The sequence below is a fragment of the Cnephaeus nilssonii genome (genome assembly GCF_951640355.1).
Source record: "Cnephaeus nilssonii genome assembly, chromosome: 23".
NCBI classification, from domain to species: domain Eukaryota; kingdom Metazoa; phylum Chordata; class Mammalia; order Chiroptera; family Vespertilionidae; genus Cnephaeus; species Cnephaeus nilssonii.
The window spans coordinates 17,846,999-17,864,036 of NC_137094.1; the positions used below are offsets into that span (position 1 = coordinate 17,846,999).

At 43.4% G+C, this 17,038-nt stretch overlaps 1 protein-coding gene across 1 annotated transcript in view; it reads right to left on the reverse strand.

The window, feature by feature from the left end:
• Positions 1-17,038, reverse strand: part of KCNT2 (potassium sodium-activated channel subfamily T member 2) — a 136,099-nt gene that overhangs the window by 88,188 nt on the left and 30,873 nt on the right. Inside the window, exons 2-3 of the mRNA XM_079763649.1 lie at positions 4,599-4,678; positions 1,863-1,962 (exon numbers count right to left, since the gene is read on the reverse strand). Of these exons, the coding sequence (XP_079619775.1) occupies positions 1,863-1,962; positions 4,599-4,678 (180 nt within the window). The remainder of the gene's footprint in view (positions 1-1,862; positions 1,963-4,598; positions 4,679-17,038) is intronic.

Genomic DNA, 17,038 nt, shown 5'->3' on the forward strand with positions numbered 1-17,038 from the left:
TGCCTGCATCGTGGTGGTAGAAGCAGCAGAATTTCCTCAGGGGGTTGCAGATGCTGCGGAATATGAGGCCAAAGGAGAAGCTGAGGAGGACCCCGAGGCCTTGGCCCAACAGCCGTCAGGATGGGGCTGCAGGCGGAGCAGGGTGTGGGTGAGGACCAAGCTGTCTTGCGCTGGTTTGGGGAAAGCGCAGAAGAAGCCAGCCAGAACGTGGCCATTTGAAATGACATCCCAGTAGAGACCCTGACTGCGCAGTTAGAAAGCGATCGATGAGATACACAGCCATGAAAAGCAGAAAAGGATCAGGACCAGCTCTGGGGCCAGGTGGGTTCTGGAAATATTGGGGGACCACGTTGTAGAGTGTAGGGTTGTCTAACCACAATGCTGTACACCTGACACTAATACAAAATAATATTGAATGTAAGAAAAAACACACATATTGGATTAAATGTTTCTTAAAAAGTACTGAGGGCCTCTGGGAGGATATAAGTGGGCGAAAAGGGGGGAAATAGGGTGTGTGTGTATTGAAGGGAATGAGGGACAGAAAGCAAGTGGGCCAATGGCAGACGGGGCAGGAACGCCCGAGCATGCAATCTCTTCATGGGCTGAAAATCCCCGAGGGTAGACAATGTTGCTCTCCCCGGCTGTGTCCCCTTTTGCAGTCTTACAGACGCAGGCCAACCACCCAGCAAAGGTCCTCGGCAATAGCCACCAGGCTCTTTCAGTAAATAAATGTTTCCTAAAGACGCAGCACATCAATGGTCACACCCTCAAATACCACTTGTTAATCATCAGCTTATCTCCGAACCCTCTAGCAAATGCAGAATCGTCTTCGCTGTCTAGTCAAACAGAAGAGTAACCCATGCATTTCCATGCATAGCATTTCTATTTGATTTTAATCTTTCTTATTTTATTGTTTATATTTTCTTAAGGCAAACCTCCACAGGAAAAAAATAATAATAATTGCACAGAGGTTCGCCACCGAATCTGCTTCCTGCTTTGAAAGTTATGTGGAATTCGGGAGGCTGGGCAGGGGCCCAAGGTGGTAATTGGATCAGAATGATCCAGGTGACTGCACACCCAGTCCCCCTCTGCTGCTTCCAGCGGAAGTAGAGACTAAAGTCCATCAACGTACAGCAATGCAATTAATAAAAGCAGCACCATCATGAATAAAAAATAAGGTAAATCGATAAGCCATTTAACTCAAATAAGATCAAGAGCTACACAAGCTAACTGTGCACTTGACATAGTCATGGATGCTGGAGTGATTCTATTCAAGAGTACCAGCTAGTCCTAGCTGGTTTGGCTCAGTGGCTAGAGCGTCGGCCTGTGGACTGAAGGGTCCCAGGTTCGATTCTGGTCAAGGGCACATGCCTGGATTGCGGGCTCGATCCCCAGTAGGGGGGGTGTGCATCTCATCATTGATGTTTCTATCTCTCTCTCCCTCTCCCCTCCTTTCTGATATCAATAAAAATATATTTTTAAAAAAGAGTACCAGCTAGACTATCACTGGAAATACCTACACAGCTGGTATACAGTAGAGTAATATATATAAATAAAGAACAGAAAGGTGGTGAGTGTTTAAAGAGACGGGCCCATATTAAACAATTACAGTGTTTTGATTAGCAGTAAAAACTTTATGGGCAGTTGGCCAGTGTTATTAGCATTAGAGGAATAAAGAACATAAGCAAAGATGTTTGAAAAGAACGTACAAAGGTGATATTCATGTTCTACGTGAAAGACAGATCAATACCTAAAACATCCTTGGGAAAAAAAAATTAATTCTATGTAACATCCTCTAAAATTGTAACACAATTCAAAGTAATCAGAAGACTGTTATTGAGGGTCAGACCGAAATACCTTACCATTCATTTCCTTGTGAGGGGCTTTCTAGCAGCACTCGGATGATGTATAACAAGCAGCTTAGTAATTTGAGAGAAAAATTGAACAGGCGTATTCTTAGACCTTTAAACAAACAACAGAAATTTGATTTTCATTGGAACTTAGTCCAAAAAAGAGACTAAAAAGGATTATCAAAAGCATCATTAAGTACAGCACTTAGGTTGTATTTAGAAACTTCAGTGCCATCATTGTCTACACTCTCTGAAGTTCAAGGTAGCTAAATGCTAATGAGCTGAATTTGGAAACCAACAGTGTGATTGACAGACGGCTTGAACAGCAAATGACAGCTAACACTATACGCGGAGAGTGGTCTAGGTCTCACAGAAGCCACAAAAATCATGTCCCATAAAGCGTGGTTCACATATGCTTAGTGGTTTAAGCATTTCACACATCCATGAATTTGGGGGTAAAGTTTAAAATCTAGCTGCTTACACATTCACAGGATAAGTTATAAATCTTGTACCTTGCAGATTTTAATTATAGAGAAATTATAATCACGTCTATAACTATATATTATACTTCAGTGTAGTAATGATGAAATTATAGAGAAATCATTATAGAATATTCTGGGAAGTACACACACACACACACACACACACACACACACACACACACACACATTTTTGAGTTTGACCAGTTGAAACTTACTTTCCCCTTTAGATTAAATATCAGTGAAGTCTTAATGTTTTTTGGGGGGATGGGGATTAAGATTGTCATGTATATACCTTGCAAAACCATGTAGATCATAGCTATGCAGCCTGTCATACTTCATGAGGATGAAAAAGAGCCATTATGATTAAGCAAAACATGCTTCAAGTCTGATGAATAGAAGCATTATCTTCCCTGTAATATTCAGGCAATCTCTGATTCGTGCATTATGAATAAAATGGGGAGAAAGGCCTTCCTGTGATTATTAGTGAATACAATCTGGAAATGAAATGTCATTTTCTTATTCGGCTATATGTGAGTGCAAATGTGACCCGTCTTTCTTTCTAAATTAAACTGATGGGGGTGACATTGGGCGACACGATCATATAGGTTTCAGGTGTGGGTCTCTATGTTACCGGGCCTGTATACCGCCTGGGGTGGCATTTCTTAACAGGACCAGGTTAACCTTTTGCACTCAGATGTCGAGTGTGACTCGACACGGTTAGCATTAGAATAAAGGAATCGAGACAAAAGCAAGCGAGTGCAAAGGGTCAATGCTTATCAATTGGGCAGTTTTCCCAGGCTTTGCTATTACAATGCTCCATTCATTGCATGGTTTTAGCTTCTTTAGAAAGTCTTTTAAATTGTTCACGGAATCGCCCTGGTTCCATCGACCTTGTCTCCCCAGATGACTGCTTAGTCAAAGCTGGCTGCCGCTGAAACAGTCACATAATGCATTTATCCTCTCTCGCCTGGAGAGAGAGGATTGTTAGTACCAAAACAGAGGAAACCTTTTATTCAGAAGGGGTGGCCCCTGGTATCTGTCAGTGTGGCCTCCATGGAAATCCTAAACCAGCAGATGAGAGAGGCATTCGTTATCATTAGCCTTAACCACGAAGCTAACCTACCATTGAATCTCTCTCACCAGCGCGTCTTAAACACTGAGATATTCCCTATCTTCAGCATTTGGCCAATTTCTCACAACTCAGGTTGTTCCCTTTGAACCCTACAGAGACACGACTTAATTAAAACCATCCCAAGGGGATTCAGGGCTCCAGATTCAGAGAGGGCACCCATCTCATAGAGACTAAGCAACAATTGTGGGGAAAACTGTATCTTGGCTCATTATATGTGGCTTCAAAAAATACATGGTATGCCCGGTCAGTGTGGCTCAATGTTTGAGCATCGACCTCTGAACCAGGAGGGCACAATTCGATTCCCGGTTGGGGCACATGCCCGGGTTGCAACCTGTCCATTTCAGAGCATGTTCCTTTATTAACGGGCATGATTGGGGAGCAGTGAGCCCTTCCCCGTGGAATCAGACAGCTCTTCTCCCCATTAGGATCAGCCAGAATCTCCAGAGCCTTCTCCTAAGAAGCTCTGGGTCCCCTCACAGGTAAGCCATGAGGCCCTCTCATTTCAATCAGTTTCCTCAATGTCTCTACTGATGCCGATGGCTCACCTAGAATGCTACCTATTGATGTGGGATTTGGACAATGCAAGGTATGCAAGAAACCTGAACACCCACAGATGGAAAACTCTAGTCCTATATAATAAAAGCCTAACATGCTAAGTGTCCGGTCGTCCGGTAGGCCACTCAACCAATCAAAGCGTAATATGCTAATGATATGCTAAGGCCGCTCAATCGCTCACTATGATGTGCACTGACCACCAGGGGGCAGATGCTGCTGGGGTCCAGCCAATCAGGACTGAGCAAGACAGGCCAGACATGCCCTGGACCCCTCCGACGGCCCCTACCTGGCTGGCCAACTTCCAGTGTCCCTCTCCAGCCCCGATAATGCACTGGTGGGGTCCCTCGGCCTGGCCTGTGCCCTCTCACAATCCAGGCTGAGGGACTCCACCCCCACCCCCCGCAGTGCACAAATTTCATGCACTGGACCTCTAGTTTTCTATAATTTGACTGCCTGGCAGACAAGATTATCAATTGTTTGCCTCTGTTTAAAGGATATTTTTCAGAAGGATTGCACTGGAACTATTGGAGGTAAATAGATGTACAAACACATAGACAGAGGAAATAAAACAGGACTTACTTGATCGCTGATTTTTAATAAAAAATAACTTGAGTCTCTCTTTAAATGTGTTTTCATTCATATAGAATTCAACTTGGACCCTGCAAACAGAAAATAAAAACACAATTAACCTGAAGACCAATATATAATAAAAAAAAAAGCATTTGCCTTATATATTTTAAGTGAATACCAAACATATTGAGAGAAAGAGAGAGAGAGAGAGAGAGAGAGAGAGAGAGAGAGAGAGAGAGAGAGAATTGAATAAAATATTGAATTTTTTGGAGAGAAGCAGTTACATTTAAAGACATAGTTCAGATGTCATTTGTAATTAAGCCAATTGTTTTTATTAGTGGATGTAATGAGTGCTGTGGATAATTCAAAACAACAGTAATGCAAAAAAGTCTTTAATATGTGCCTGTGGAATAATTCTGAGTCGGCGTTTTTCCAGTTTTTGTCCACATCCTAAGAATCAACCGAATGCCTGAAAAATTCAGTTGCAGCAAAACCAGGCAGAGGGGCTGCATCAAAGTCTCAAGGGGCGGGGCCTGGAACGTACTTTCAACAAGTCGTTCCCTTCACCTTGGAAACCACACAAGACACCTTCCCTTCCTATTGGTGTAGGCGCCTTTTAAAATAGCCGCAGAGCAGGGAAGGAGCGGGGATGCCAAGTAGAATGCGAAAGTCAACACAGATAGAAACAGGACTAGTTGCCCAAACCGGTGTGGCTCAGTGGATAGAGCGTCAGCCTGCGGACTGAAGGGTCCCAGGTTCGATTCCGGTCAAGGGCATGTACCTCGGTTGCGGGCACATCCCCAATAGGGGGTGTGCAGGAGGCATCTGATCGATGATTCTCTCTCATTGATGTTTCTAACTCTCTATCCCTCTCCTTTCCTCTCTGTAAAAATCAATAAAATATATTTTTTTTAAAAAAAGAAACAGGACTAGTCAATTGTTATCCTGAAGCGTATATATATTTAATCCTCTCCAAAATATCAGAAAAATAGCATTTAGGTAATGAATGCATTCACTTTCCCCTAAATTATTTCAATCTGCCTTTCGTGCCCTGGCATAATGAATATTTTCAAAGTACGGAGCGAAGAGAAAAATTATGTTCAGTGCACGCTGACTTGTTAATAATTATCATTGGAAATTTTCTTAGTCTCTAACGCATGTATTATACATTAGGATTGCAAACCCAGCTAAGAAAGCATTTGAATGTTTATACAAACCACGAAGAGTTCAGTTTTCCTAATATCGGAACATTTTGATAATGCAACCCATATCAACTAGACCGTTTGAAAGTTTGGGGGTTTGGGGCAGGAGCACCCCTGGGAGATAAAACTGGAGGAAAAATTAACATATGAAGATGCTACAGAACTATCTCAGTACTATGTGCTGTATAGTCAAGAAGATTCATGAATATTTTAAAAACTGTCCCTTATGCCATAAAAATAAAGGGATTTTTGTTATCTATTGTTATCTGCTATGCCTTCAAAAAACTGGAAAGCTCGCTAACTCTACCCCTATCCCTGAAAGAAAACATTTCCATGCATAAACAGATTGTCATCATTTCTTCAAATGTATGTGCCATCTTTTGTCTTTCACTCACCTAATATGCTAGGTGAAAAAGAGTAGAAATCAAGACTCTCTTGTTACTATCTCTAGAAAGAAACCCTGGCAATTGCAATATCTTCTAGCAGAACGCTATGTGCCCACACCCCCTCCCCCCCCAAACACAGACACACACATACACACTCACAGGTGCTACACGCACACCCACACATGTACACAGTCGTCCCCCAGTCTCTTGGAAATCCTTCACTGGCTCCGTTTCCCTTGTTGATCAAATAAAAAGGCAGTTCGTTTTAAATACAGTGACTGTAATACAGACATCAAGCTAAATTAGTTCAAATCTGCTGTGGATACAAAAGCAAATTTGAGAGGACATGTGGCTATTGCACAAGTAATTCAGCCAAGGCCATGTCAGTTTGCTTCCTTGAATTATCAAATTTATAGGAATACGAGTCCATTCCTCACATTCTAGCTGGCGTTCAGTACTGGCTACATAACAAGAGGTGCAGTTTTAAACTAAAGTTAGGTTGTCTATAGCCTTGCTCAAAATAACGAGGAATCTGGAAGGCATCCCATCTGAGAAAAAGTTGAAGGCACTGGAAATGTGTAGTCTAAATAGGAAGAGATAGCAGGTGTCTTTAAATATTGAGGTGTCCGGCATTATTAAAACAAGATGACCCATAATGTGGCACTCTATTGTATAGAACTATCAGAGAGAAAGAAAATTTTGAATGAGATTACCCAATTTAGAAAAGGCCATCACTGTGGAGTAGAGAGATCTCCAATATATATAAACTAGAGGCCCGTTGCGTGAAGATTTGTGCAAGAATAGGCCTTCCTTCCCCTAGCTTCGCTCCCAGCCGCCCAGGAGCCTGCAAGTCTTCGCTCCTGGCCGGAGCGCCACTCTGTAGCTCCCTCCGCCCCCTGCCCTCCCCCTCATAGCAGGCGTCCTGCCCCACCCAGCTGCTCCACGCCTGTGTATGCAAATTAACCCACCATCTTTGTTGGGTTAATTTGCATACTCACTCCTGATTGGCTGGTGGGTGTCGCGGGGTTATGGTCAATTTGCATATTTCTCTTTTATTAGTGTAGGTGAGCGAAAGGCCAGATAACAGCTTGCAAGCAAATGCTTTGTTTCCTGGGGGTAGAGACAATTTTGCATGGTGTGAGGTCTCTCAATAAATAAATTCCAAATTCCCCTTTTTGTTATAATACTTTGGGAAGTAAAACAGTAAATCTAGTGATCTCTCTGAGTTTATTTTCTCTCTGAGGATCATGGATGATATTAAAGTATGGATCGATACAAATGTGTTTTAAAGTTAAAGCTAAAAAAAGTAAAATATTAAGCAGAACACTTTTTAAAATATATATATTTTATTGGTTTTTTACAGAGAGGAAGAGAGAGGGATAGAGAGTTAGAAACATCGATGAGAGAGAAACATCAATCAGCTGCCTCCTGCACACCCCCTACTGGGGATGTGCCCACAACCAATGTACATGCCCTTGACTGGAATCGAACCTGGGACCTTTCAGTCAGCAGGCCAACGCTCTATCCACTGAGCCAAACCAGTCAGGGCAAGCAGAACACTTTTTGATCCTTGTCTTCTGTCGAGGGCAGAAAAATATCCTTTAGGTTTACGACTTATAATACTGAGTAGTGCTTTCTTTTATTTGATCTAATGATAGTTCTTACCAGAATCAAGGCCAGTTATTGTTAGTGTAATCTTTTGGGACTTTCTTGAGCATCATACAGTTCTCTAGTACTCAGGAGTTCAGTATAGAACTCAATGTTTATTCTTCTCAATTCTGTTCATGATTTTTATTGGTTTTAAATATCCTCTTAGTATTCCCTTTTCTGGGTATAAATGTGCTTGTCTTCCCTCCGTCCTTCTTCCTTCTGACCTCCATATTCCCATATAATTTTATCTGAATTTACTTCTATTTAGTAAGTCAATTCAGTGTATTCTGGAATACCAGAACCATACAGTTTTAAATAACATACTAGGGCAGGTCTGCCTTCCTCACTTCTCAAAATGTAAATTTTTCATGTGTTTATACTCTGGATAAAATTCTGGATCATGTGGTTACATTTACCCCAATATAATAGTAGAATGAGGATTATATTTAATAGGAAAATGAAGTGGTATAGCAATTAATTAATACTAGGTGGCATTTTCTCCAATTGGCATGTTCTTCTTTAATAATGACATTTTTCTATTGGTCAAAAACGTTCTCTTGTTTTATTTGGGTAGATCTTACATATTATTTGTGATGCTTATTTCTGAGTATTTTATAGTTTGGGTTGCTCATACTCATAGGAGAAGACCTCTCTAGGCGTCCTTAAACTACGGCCCGCGGGCCACATGCAGGTGTTTTTGCCGTTTTGTTTTTTTACTTCAAAATAAGATATGTGCAGTGTGCATAGGAATTTGTTCATAGTTTTTTTTAAACTATAGTCCGGCCCTCCAACGGTCTGAGGGACAGTGAACTGGCCCCCTGTTTTAAAAGTTTGAGGACCCCTGCTATGCCTTCGCATTGAAATTGTTGACCCTGGAATTGCAATAAATATTTATATTTTACTAAAAATCATGTTAGAAGTGGATGGATGTTCATTGTTGTCAAAAACCTCTCTTGATTCTGTCAAGTTGGCGGGCCTATTGTTGGAGGTGTTTCCCACAAATAATTTGGTGAATTGCTTTAACAGGTTTTCTATTATGCAATTATGTTTTTCAATTCTGGAATAAGTTGTTTTTGTAAATTAGTCAGGTAATGTACTGCTGGATTCATTTCCTATATGTTAGGAATTTTTCTTCTAGAGTCGTAAATTAGATTGATCCAAGCTATCACCTTTAGATTATTCTAACATCTTCAAGTACGAACCGAAAAATTCTCCTGATGTTTCTATGCTCTGGAACCATTTTGAATACTGTAGAGATTTTTTTTTTATTCACCATCATCAATTTGCTCTAACACTGTGGTCGGCAAACTGCGGCTCGCGAGCCACATGTGGCTCTTTGGCCCCTTGAGTGTGGCTCTTCCACAAAATACCACGGCCTGGGCGAGTCTATTTTGAAGAAGTGGTGTTAGAAGAAGTTTAAGTTTAAAAAATTTGGCTCTCAAAAGAAATTTCCATCGTTGTACTGTTGATATTTGGCTCTGTTGACTAATGAGTTTGCCGACCACTGCTCTAACAGTATCAACTGCCTTAATATTAATATTAATTTACTGTGTGTGTGTTTTTTTCCATTTTCCTCCCATTCTCTTGCTCTGGTTACTTGAATTTAATGTAAAAATCACACAGAGTCTTGTTAAAATGCACTTTCCTAACTTCACCCTTAAAATTCTTCTGCAGTCTCTTTAAAGTAGGACTCACTCTTTTAGCAACAAAGAGCATTAATTCTGGCCCAGCTTGCCGATGCATTCTTCTTTTAGAAACACTATTTTGCTTTTCCAATTGCTGAGGCCCTGGACCCTGTTCAGGACGCCAAACTTTTGCAGACATTTTTTTTGGAACTCATGGCAGATATAGAGCATTATCAGAGTGTTTCTCTTCTGCGTCTAACGGGTCCTCTTCCTTTCCTACTGCTTTCTGACTCTGCAGTATCAGTCCTGGCATGAATTCTGTGACTATACTCACCTCCACCCAGGCAACACCTGCCTGGCCTCCCTGGCCTCAGCAGGTAGGCTCAGTGGATGCAGATAATTTCTACTTTCTCACTATTTATTTGTGGGTGGTTCTCCTTGGGAAAAATCTACATGTGGATGGCAAGCTACAAGCCCCAGCTCTCAGTACAATTCCCCTTTCTAAGGCCTTTTCACCTGGCGACATTTCTGTGTGTTTAAATTGTGGCATCCTCCTATGCTTGGTGCTCTGACCTCAATGAAGAAGGAGAAAAGGCCACGTCTCTCCATGTGCCATTGCCAAGTTCTCTCACTGTTCACACCACCACCACGTTTGAGGTTGGGAGGACAACTTATGTGAATGACACCTTTCCACACCTTACTATGAGTGGACCCCTGTTTTCTCTAAAGTCGTTGTTATGTGTCCAACTCTGCCCCCACCCCCCCACCACCAAGAGATACGTTGAAGTCCGTAACCCCTGGGACCTTAGCATGTGAGCTTATTTGGGAATAAGGCCATTGCAGACATAATTAGTTAAATTAAGATGAGGTCATATTGAAGTAGGTTGGGTCCCTAATCCAATAAGAACAGTGTCTTTATAAGAAGAACAAAATTTTTTAAAATATCTATTCTTTTTATTGATTTCGGAGAAGAATGGAGAGGGAGAGAGAGAGAGAGAGAAACATCGATGATGAGAGAGAATCACGGATCGGCTGCCACCTGCATGGACCCCACTGGGGATCGAGCAAGAAGGAAATCGGGGCACAGACACTGAGGGAAGGTGGTCATGTAAAGACAGAGGCAGAGATCAGACTTACCCAGCCACAGCCTAGGGATTCCTGGGGCTCCCCGGGGTTTAGCGACTATTTAGGGAAACATTTACACAACGGTTCATTCATTTCTACAACGTCGCTCTGACTTGGGTAAGGCAACCCTCAACTTCCTTTTATAGAAAAAAAAAAGTCATTCAATTGATTTTAGTAACTTGCCCAAATTCATGGAGCTGGCCTTGGGCTCAAACTGGGCGGTAGATCTTTCCATTACTTCTTGCCTCTTACCTCCTCATCAGGTTGATCCCTCCTCACTCGGAGAGTCCTAGGTCGTTTGTAACGTGTTACAACAGAGCAGTACAAACACCAGACGCACCCAGGGCTGCTGAGGAGTGTTTGTTCAGTCCTGCCCTTTGGTTATTGACTCCAAACCAGGCTCCTGTCCACCTCCAAACACCCCCTCCCAACCTCCGGTAACTCAATTATGTCACAGAGCAGCCCTTTAAGGGAGGCCTCAGAGACCATAAATTCATGCGTGAGCCTACCAGCGATTTTTCATCTCCCCAAAATGAGTTTCCCCGCGTCATGCTCAAGTGCTCCCTGGGGTTGGCAGCCTCGACTGCAGGCACGGAACAAGCCCTACTGTCAGGACTTGGCAGCTCCCGACTTCTTTCTGCCCATCCCGGTCCCTGCACTGTTATTCCAGCCTAACCTTCTCGGGTCCCCAGTGGGCGCCATCTCCTAAGGAGGCAGAGATGAATTCTGACGACCCTCCAGAGCATGCTCTGCATTTTAAAATACAAAGTCTACAGCGATGTCATTTTCTTTGGAAAGGGAACCTAGCTTGATGCACGCACTCACACACACACACACACACACATCCTCATCATGCATATGCAAACAGACAGGTTGTGTGTGTGTGTGTGTGTGTGTGTGTGTGTGTGTGTGTGTGTGTTTAAGTGTGTGTGTAATGATGTAATGGCCATGCGGAAAGCATCCGGGTGCTAACCACCCATCAATTTTCTGTCATTGTGGGTAATGTGGCTCGTCCCCCAGTAATTGCATTTGTGCTCCTGTCACTCTTTGGTAATCAGGGCTGGCAGGTAGCTGGAAATCACAACCCCGCCGTTTCCATGGTAAAGCGCACGGCACGTCCACCCAGGAGTGCGCTTGTGTTCAGGCCGCTCATCAGTTAGAAAGCGCACATCCTCACGTGCCATGTTCATTGGCAAAACCCACGCTCTACATATACTTCCTCCTGGCGTCTAAAGTGATCCGATCTCAGCAATCCCAGTGTAACTCAGCCCTGCGCAGCCGAGGCAAAGGTAGAGGAAGCCAGAAAGAGGAGAGAGGTGCGTGTTTTCATCCTTAAATTGCAAAGAGGTTTTGCCTCTTTATACCTCCGCCCAAATGCATGCATAGGGGGCAGGTCTGGGTCGAGCCATTAAACAAAGGAAGAGAAATGCAAATAAGAGAACATGAACTCAGTTTTATTCTGCTATTTATATCATAAAGAGTAACAAAAATACGCAGCATTTAGGGTTCTAATAAACTATGTATGTTTACAGCTAGCACCTCAGAAAAAAAGAGATAACTAAATACTCTAAGATAATTTCCTTTTTTTTTTCTCTTACCTCAACTCTACTCTCATGACACACTCACACCCAAAGATCAAGTGGTCGGCAAACCGAGGCTCGCGAGCCACATGCGGCTCTTTGGCCCCTTGAGGGTGGCTCTTCCACAAAATACCACGGCCTGGACGAGTCTATGTTGAAGAAGTGGCGTTAGAAGAAGTTTAAGTTGAAAAAATTTGGCTCTCCAAAGAAATGTCAGTCGTTGTCCTGTTGATATTTGGCTCTGTTGACTAATGAGTTTGCCGACCACGGGCCTATTGTATCTGAGAAAGGAGGTCTCCCTGCTCATTGCCCCCAAGCCCATCCTCTTGCCCCCACCCCCCAATTAATTCTTACAGATGATGGTGTCCAGAGCGCCATGAACATGCAGATTGGCTTCAAGGGAGGATCCAGTCTGTCATTGCACAGCTTCTCAAAGCCCCATTACACTTCAAGCTCCACTAAGAGATATGAGCTCGCTTCTGCCTCTGATGGCTCCTCCAGCGCCTGGCGGAGGTTCGCTAATATCTCGGGGATTACAGATTGCTCAGCAGTGGTGGCTTCTCACGCCCCATCAGCATCTGAGGCTGACAGGCATCCGTGTGCAGAGGCGAGCGATCTGTGGCCTCTGCCATCTGGCATCTGTACTGGGAAACAGAAACTCCCAGGGCAGAGCACACCCTAACTTCCAGAATGAAGGCTGCTTTGCTGTGGGTGATGGGGATACCCTAGCCTCCCATGACCCCTCTTTCTGGCCTCCCCCAGACTTCACTCCCGGAGCAGTGAGGGAGCTTTGAAATCTGGGAGTTGCTACTTTTCAACAAAAAACAGCCAGCTGGACCTTAAGGGAAATGAGCAATTCTCAGATTCACTAAGCTTTCTTGCGTCTTCCTTCTGGGCCCTGCTGCCTTCAGAGAGGAGGAGAGAGAGAGAAACATCCATGATGAGAGAGCATCATGGATCCGCTACCTCCTGCACGCCCCACACTGGGGACCGAGCCCACAACCCGGGCATGTGCCCTGACCGGAATCCAACTGTGACCTCCTGGTTCATAGGTCAACGCTCAACCACAGCCACGCCGGCCAGGCCAGGTCTCATTTTAGAAGCCACCTGAACCTTCTCCCTTGTTAAGTGACACATATGATAACTTTGCCTAGTGCCCTCGATGCCTGTTATCATGGTACTGATTGCAATGTGTCAAATTGCCTTTTCAAGGGTTCGTGTCCTTCAAAAGGACCCGAGAGATCAAGTACCTGGTTCCATGCCATCAGTAGGATGCAGAGCACAGACATGTTAAAAAAAAAATGCCCTAACCGGTTTGGCTCAGTGGACAGAGCGTCGGCCTGTGAACTGAAAGGTCCCAGGTTCGATTCCAGTCAAGGGCATGTACCTTGGTTGCGGGCACATCCCCAGTAGGAGGTGTGCAGGAGGCAGCTGATAGATGTTTCTCTCTCATCGATGTTTCTAGCTCTCTATCCCTCTCCCTTCCTCTCTGTAAAAAATCAATAAAATATATCTTTAAAAAAAATAAAAAAGGAAAAAGATAGCCTTCTGGACTTGGGGTGGAGAACATACAATATACAGATGACATGCTATAGAATTGTACACCTGAAACCTATAGATTAGTACTAACCACTGGCACCCCAATAAATTCAATTAAAATGTTTAAAAAAAAATCAAGGATTTCGACATTGTACGCCCTCCTTGAGCAAGGCAGGAAAACCTTAGCCGTGCCTTGCAGGCATCGTGAGCAAAAGGAGACTCAGATAGACAGGAAGCTACCCAGCACCAGATGGGGAGTGTCATTAATAGCACAGCGCTCCCAGCCTCGTGGGGAGTTTATTTGAGGGCACGCTTCTTGCTGTGGTCCCTGCGAAGCTGCCAGATCTGCTTGGCGGGGCTCTAGCATCGTGAAGGCGGGGAGGGTGTCTGCTTTGTTCATTTTGATTGTGTTTTCAGAACCCAGCACAGTGCCAGGTGCACGCACTGGGCACGCACTGTGTTTGCTGAGTGTTGAATGACTTCTGCTCTGTAGAAGTTAGCCATTTGCTCTTCCTCTCATTTGCGCTCTTGTCTGTCAAAATCATACGGTCAGTTTCAAATCCCTTCTGAGGGTCACCTTAGCATCATGCATGTGTTTTTTTAATATATTTTTTATTGATTTCAGAGAGAAAGATAGAGACATCAATGGGGAGAGAGAATCATTGATCGGCTGCCTCCCACATGACCCCTACTGGGGATCGAGGACTCAACCGGGGCATGTGCCCTGACCAGGAATCAAACCGTGACCTCCTCATTCATAGGTCTTCACTCAACTGAGCCACGCTGGCCAGGCAGTGTCATACATGTTTTGTGCACTTCGTTGGGGGTTTTTCTGTTTAAAATGACCCTCATGCTGTGATGCTGAGGTGTGTTCTAGTGTTCCTAAATGCAGGGAGGTTATGATGTGCCGTGTGGAGAAAAAACGTTGGTCTTTTTGATAAGATTTGCTCAGGAACGAGTTATGGCTCTAAGTTGGATGGTCATCCAGAACAAGAAAGAGGACTTCCGCCCACCTGTATGCGAGCTGCTCTGGAAAATGTTAGATTCACGTCAGTAGTGCATGATGGAGCTACGGAAAAGGTATAAAACCAGCCAAATTGGTGGGTTTGTGAAAGGATGAGCAAACCAACAAAAAAAGTATAGTGAACAATATTGCCCAAGGCTGAAAGTCAAAGCAGTTTGTGGTCATATTATCCAGGGTTAAGAAAACAGTAAACCTGTCTTAGTTAGGGTTTTATTATAAAGACTAGAGGCCCGGTGCACGAAATTCGTGCACTTTGGGGGATCCCTCAGCCCGGCCTGCTCCCTCTCACAGTCCAGGAGCCCTCGGGGGATGCCCAACTGATGGCATAACCATCAGTCAGACATCCTTAGCGCTGCCGCGGAGACAGGAGAGGCTCCCGCTACTGCTATTGCACTCGTCAACTGTAAGCCCGGCTTCTGGCTGAGCGGCGTTCCCCCTGTGGGAGCGCACTGACCACCAGGGGGCAGCTCCTGCATTGAGCCTCTGCCCCCTGGTGTCAGTGCACTTCATAGCGACTGGTTGTTCCGCCGTTCGGTCGATTTGCATATTAGCCTGTTATTATATAGGATATACCACATATATTTAATTGTTTGGAAGTCATATATATTAAAGAGTGTTTTTCATAAACATGTAAAACAAGGTGATGTAGTGATCAGTTGATGAAAATGTGACCAGAGGCTCACAAGAACCTGATCCTGTATTTCCCCAGGAGCAAGAGTCCCGTGTGTGTGTGTGTGTGTGTGTGTGTGTGTGAGAGAGAGAGAGATTAAATAATTTAATGGCAAAGCAAAGCTGCTGGTGCACCGGGAAGGACATAATTCACGTGAAAAAAATACATTCTACAAATCAGAGAGCTGAAGTCACTTCTCACAGTCATGCGCAGATGTTAAATTGCTTCCCAATTTGTTCACTGTAACAGTTTCTGTGAAAAGGTCCAATTTGGTGGGCAAGAAACTATTTTAAAAACCAGTTTTTTTTTAACTTCAGCATCTTCCACAGTTACTTAGCCCAATCACTTTATCCTAATTATGTGCAAGGCATTTAGTAGGAAATTGACAATTACGGGTAAAAATGAAATAAAAGGGAAAAAATGGTCTCCAATGACTAATACGAACAACACAAAAAGTATGTTCACCACCCATGAAAATGTTCCTCTCCCAAATGTGCCTGCATTCTGCCGACCAATCCTACCATTTCAATATATGCCTTCTATGGGTGAGGCATGTATTTTTTTTAATTTAACATTACAAATTGCCTTCGAGCTAAGAGAGATTATCCTCATAATCACAAATGAGATGTACAAATGAGAGTGATGAGGCTCAGAAATTTCCTCATGTTGCCAAGATCATGCCACTAGGAAGTGAAGAAGCTGAGATCTTAAAAAAGGCAATTTTACAATGAAAATAAAACACATTTTGAAGAGTTCCTCCCCCATTCCTGATCATTTATCTTATACAGCTACTAGGAGCAAAAGGTCATATCTTCATCTACACAAGAAATTCTTTAAAGCTAAGTTTCATTCATATTAGAAAACTGAAACCAAGAGTAGATACATTATTTGAACCGAAGTGTCCCCATTTTCACGTGGAACAGAGCAAGACGTGAACAAAAGTCTGGTTTTCAGATCATGTTTCTTGCCGATGTACCAAATCTCTCCAGTCTCTTTCTCCCTGACTTTTAACTTAGCAGCTTTCTTAGCCTCAAATGAATTTCTATTAACTACCTCTAATAAGCATTTTTTTGGGGAAATAAAGGATAATGATCCTAATGGAAGGACAGCCATCATATCATTAGTCTAACAATCTCCATAGTCATTTCTATGAAAGAGAAAAGATTAAAAGCTTTTGCTTCCTTTTTATGCCAAATATTTTGTCTCCTTTTCAAACCACTTTTCCATTTGTTTCCGGACAACAGTGCTGTGAGCATTATAAATCCATATGAGACAAGTCCCTTTGAATTTGCATAAGATAATATTCCCTGCCAAGTTAGAATGAGACAGAGGGTTCCTCTGAACAAACATTACAATCCTGGGTAGCCCCACGTGTTTACAAAGGCCAAGAAGTGGACTTTGGGTACCACCAGCTGTATTCCTCTCTCCTTTCCTCTGAGCACAAGAGAAAAGTCTCAGCTGCTATTTCAGTGGCAAATGCCAACAATGCATGAACCTGTCCTCACTTCTCTCAGGAACCATCTTTGCAGTCAAGCAAGGATCAGAGAGAAGTGGCAAGGCCATGGACTTCCAATCTTCCGATGACACCCAAGCCGGAAAAGGTGTTACTGACTAAAAAGCCCGTCGGAAATGCACTACATCTTTACTC